This window comes from Sapajus apella, unplaced genomic scaffold (assembly GCF_009761245.1).
Source record: "Sapajus apella isolate SASKATOON/1434 unplaced genomic scaffold, GSC_monkey_1.0 scaffold605, whole genome shotgun sequence".
In the NCBI taxonomy this organism is placed as follows: domain Eukaryota; kingdom Metazoa; phylum Chordata; class Mammalia; order Primates; family Cebidae; genus Sapajus; species Sapajus apella.
Window position 1 is genome coordinate 13961 of NW_022437531.1, and position 4559 is coordinate 18519.

General features: G+C 51.8%; 1 protein-coding gene across 1 annotated transcript; it reads left to right on the forward strand.

Moving 5' to 3' along the window:
- Positions 1-2012: 2012 nt before the first annotated feature.
- LOC116546121 (testis-expressed protein 51-like) lies at positions 2013-4317 on the forward strand. Its single transcript, XM_032272463.1, has 7 exons — positions 2013-2180; positions 2334-2408; positions 2640-2729; positions 3032-3115; positions 3450-3518; positions 3605-3644; positions 4098-4317. The coding sequence occupies exons 1-6, from the start codon at positions 2036-2038 to the stop codon at positions 3640-3642; spliced, it is 501 nt and encodes a 166-aa protein (XP_032128354.1). The 5' UTR covers positions 2013-2035; the 3' UTR covers positions 3643-3644; positions 4098-4317.
- Positions 4318-4559: the final 242 nt, after the last annotated feature.

Sequence of the window (4559 nt, forward strand, 5' to 3'; positions counted from 1 at the left end):
GGACTCTGACAGCCAGGGGAGCCAGGAGAGCCGGCTATCCTGAGTCATTCTGTTAACGTGGCAATGTATGGTTAGGAAAGACTAGCCATGTGATAAGAGGGTTGGGGCTTTGAGCCAGGGAATATCAGCCCCACCTCCCGGGAGAGACAGGGCACATGGTCAGTGATTCAGCCAATCACACATACATAATGAAACTCCAGTAAAAATTCTGCATGCCAAATCTTGCATGAGCTTTCTGGTGTGATAAACATCAATGTGCCTAGAGGGTGATGCATCCTGAGGACATGGAAGTTGTGTTTTGGGACACTTCTAGGCCTTACCTTTACAGAGGTATTGACTGAGTAGAAAAAAAAAAAAACAGGCTTATTCCTCACCTCACCCATGATTCCATACAAAACCGGGGATATAGCAACATCTCTGCAGAGCCTGGAATCACCCTCTCATCGCAGCCCACCTGACTAGCACAGCCTGAATTTATTAATTCAACTATTTTTTTTGAGACAGAGTCTCACCCTGTCGCCCGGGCTGGAGTGCGGTGGTGCAATCCCAGCTCACTGCAACCTCTACCCACCAGGTTCAAGTGATTATTCTGCCTCAGCCTCCCACATAGCTGGAATTATAGGCACGCACTACCACATCCAGCTGTTTTTTGTATTTTTAGTAGAGACGGGGTTTCACCATGTTGGCCAGGCTGGTCTTGAAATCCTGACCTGAAGTGATCCTCCTGCCTCAGCCTCCCAAAGTTCTGGGATTACACATGTGAGCCAATGTGCCCAGCCCAACTATTTCTTCTAGCAAACTTCAATGCCACACCCCTCTCCATACAGAATAGAATTTCTTCCTGTATATACTTCCTACACAACTTCTATTATAAATAATTTTCTTTTTGGAACTTGTATTAGCTGGATGTTGGATCTCATGGATTGATTATCTAATTTTCTTACCTTTTATTTCCTGTTTCCCATCTCTGTGTTTTTGTACTTCTGTCTGGAAGATTTCTGAAATGATGTCCCAAAATTCTTCTATGGAATTTTTAAATTTGTACTATGATAACTTTAGTCTCTGATAACGCTTCCTTTTACATAGCAGCTTCTTCTTTTCTGGGAAAAACAATATGTTGTCAATTTAATTGTAATTGGGTTCTAAGTTTTATTCTATTGTCATAACTCTGTACTCTTCCTTTTTCCTGCAGTTTTTGTTTGCCTTTGTTTTGAATTCTTGCTATGGTTTTTGTCTCTTGGTCATGTTAGAAGCATTCCTTAAATGCCTGGTGGTCTTAGCTTCTCGTGATCCAGTCCAGGGCACTCAGAAGCATGGCATGGAAGCATTGCCAGCTCATGAGTGACAGGAATCCCACGGGCTTTTTTTTTTAATTACAAAAGAGTAGGGAGTTTTCTTTTTTTTCAGGGCACATTGTGCAAAAGAACCACTGCCCTGAAGGTGGCTTCTCTCTCTGCACTTCCGTGCACCGCCGGCTGGAACTTGTCTATACTCTGCCTGCACCACGGTGTTAGCTGCTGAGCCCCTCTGGCTTGACCAAACACGAGTCCACTGCCAGTTTATACAGGCCATGAAAACATGTATTTTCCATTTCCTTCTCCTTGGTTGGCCACTTCTTTGTGGAAAAGCGTGAAGAGATTCTGATTCTTTTCACTCATCTAACCCTCTCGCTGTGCTGTTCTTTTCTGCCTCTCAAATTTCACTCCTGTTAAACTGTTCCACACCAAATGAACACAGTCAAGATGGCTGAGCACCCACCACCAGGCAGTGCAGCCTTTCCTCTGATCCTCACGAGGACCTTCCCTGCTGAGCATGTGACTCCAAGTTCAGAGGAGGAACTATGTACCAAGGTTCTCACTTGGGTCCGATGCCAAAGCTGAGGTTCACATCATGACACCACAGCTGACCCTTGCCTTGCCCTACAGGATGCACTTTGTTCTGCCAAGAGAATGTGGTTACCAGGGGGACAGAACACCAGTGTTCTACCTGGAACTGCCAGGCAGGGCACTGGGGCACAGTAGGAGGACCCCAGAAGATGCTGCGTCTCCTGATCATCTGTATGCTGCCCGCCATCGAAGGGAAGAACTGCCTCTGCTGCTGGCCAGAACTGTCTGCCTTGATAGACTATGACCTGCAGATTCTCTGGGGTAGCCCGGGGCCACCGACAGAACTTTCTCAAAGCATTCACTCCCTATTTCTAGAGGATAATAATTTGCTCAAACCCTGGTAGCTTGGTGAGGCATAGCCAGGAGATCAGGGATTGGATCTGGCCCCTTTGCCTGACCTGAAATCTTACTCCCTTGACTTCCCTTCAACCTGTATCTCATCCTCAGGTCGTGACCATTTGGAAGAAGAAACAGCCAAATTCTTCGCTAAAGTACACCAAGCCATTAAGCAGTTACGAGATGGTGAGGAAGCCAAGAATCCCAGCGCCCTGGAGCTTGGGTTGACAAAGGCCCATCCTCCAAGGCATTCTCAGAGGCTCACGTGGCCATGGGCGGAGGTCTTGTGAAGGTGGGGGATGAATGCAGTCTGTCTCTGTGTGCTCTTTGGAACTTCCATTTTAGAAACAAGGGTGTGAAAACCCAACCTTGAGCAAGTTGTAACATCGAACGCTCCTTCCCTCCTGCTCTACCCAGACAAAACAGTACTTCTGGAAGAGATTCACATGCACAAGAATCTCTTTTCTGAGAGGCTGAATGAGATATCTGATGGGCTGAAGGAGAAGGGTAAGGGGTGGAGACAGTTCCTACACACAGCCCAGCTCTCCGACCCTCCCAAGACCCAGGGCATAGTTCACTCTGCAGCCCCCTCAGCCCTTCCCCGGAGCCCCACCCCTGCCCGTGAACACCTTCCCAGCTCCCTCTCCTACGTGCACCCCAGACCTCCTTGGCTCTGTCTGCCTCCTTAGCACCTCAGTTTCTCTACCTTCTCACCCTCCCCGGCAGTCCTGTGGTGAGTACGCCTGGGGACTGGGCCTGGGGGAGGGATGAAGGGCACCTGGCACCCCCAGCCCCTGTGCCTCCCATAGACATACAGTCCACAGTGAAGGTCACCAGCTGTGCCGACTGCAAGACTCGCTTGCTCTCCTGCGATGATCCCGCCTTCTGCCCAGGTCAGTGAACACCACCCTGTCCAGCCTATTTGTGTTTCCACGTCCAGCTCAGACTCCCGTTTCCTAAGACGCTTTCCCTGATCGCCTCCCACCCCAAAGGCTTCTCAGCCATCCTCGCTCTCACTTCCCCTCCCATGTCCTGTCCTATTTCCGTTGAACCCCACACCACAATTGTTTGCTTGTCTAGATATGTGCCGGGCACACAGCAGTGCTCAGTGTTTGCAAACAAATGATGGGTGAACGAATCAAAGAATGAAAGGCTGGTAGCGCTCTCTGTGAGCCGAGGTAGCCCTGCTTGGCCTCCAAACACCTGGCTCCCCGTTTCACACCCCAGCCAGGAACCGGCGGCCCTCCGGGTGGGCTGTGAGTGTCAGCAGCGCTCTGCTCCTGGCCATAGCCGGAGGTGGGTGAGTGACCTCTCCTAGCCCCAGCATCCCCAGAGAAGACACACCTCCTCCCTGACTGACTCCACCGTGTTTCTTGGCCCAGATGTTCCTTTTACTGGCACAGGAAGGAAAAGGGAGTAAAGGTACTGAGAAAGGAGACCCCGACCTGATTCTAGGGTTCCGCAGGAGGGAAAAGCAGAGTGTGCCCTGGGAGTAGCAGGGCCTGGAACCCCAGCGCTGACCTCCTGGGGTTTGGCATGCAGAGCAGAGTGGGATGGAGGGCCAGGACTCTCGGGAGGGCCACACATCAGCCCGCCCGTGTGCAGACAGAGTGGGGCTAGGGGCCCAGGACACAGAGACTGCAAAGCTCCAGGCCTCCTGCCCTCACTACAGAGTGCACTTCCCCCCCAGCTGTCCCTGTCCCCTGCACACCCTGCCTCCACCCCTGCTGCCCTGCCCTGACCCACAAAGGCCATTAATGTAGCTGCTTTGGGTTTGGCCAGGGGAGGCTCCCAGGAGGAGGTTAGAGGGGCGGGGAGGAGGCCAGGGAAGAGGGAGGCCAGGGTAGAGACGCCCAGCTGCTTCTCCCTCAGCAGGAACAGGGTAGTCCGCCGTCTTCCAGAAGTGAACAGAAGCCGCAGCTGCTGTCAAGAAGCTCACTCATCTCTGGTTCCACTGACCCCTTCCCCTAATACCCTCCATCCTGGGTCCTGGGCCCCGAAGTTCTGAGGCCTAGGAGACTTCGCCGCCTCGTGGTTTGCCTACACCCACACCTTTGTGAAGAGTCTCTTCATTAAAACCCCTCCTCATAGCCTAGTTGACTGTGCCGTCTATCTCCTGCCGGCTGCTCAGATGAGAGCTCTCCCCGAATTACCCTGAGTGCAAGATCCCATCCCCTCACCCTCCCCATCTTCTCCAGAATCATCCTGTCCTAGCTCCAAAATGGTGGCTTTATGGTCTCATACAGGCTCACCTAATTCCAATACCCGAGACGAGGGCAGGGGTGGCCTGCGCACCCCCTTCTGTATCTCAGTTTCCCCATCCAAGCACAAGGAGAT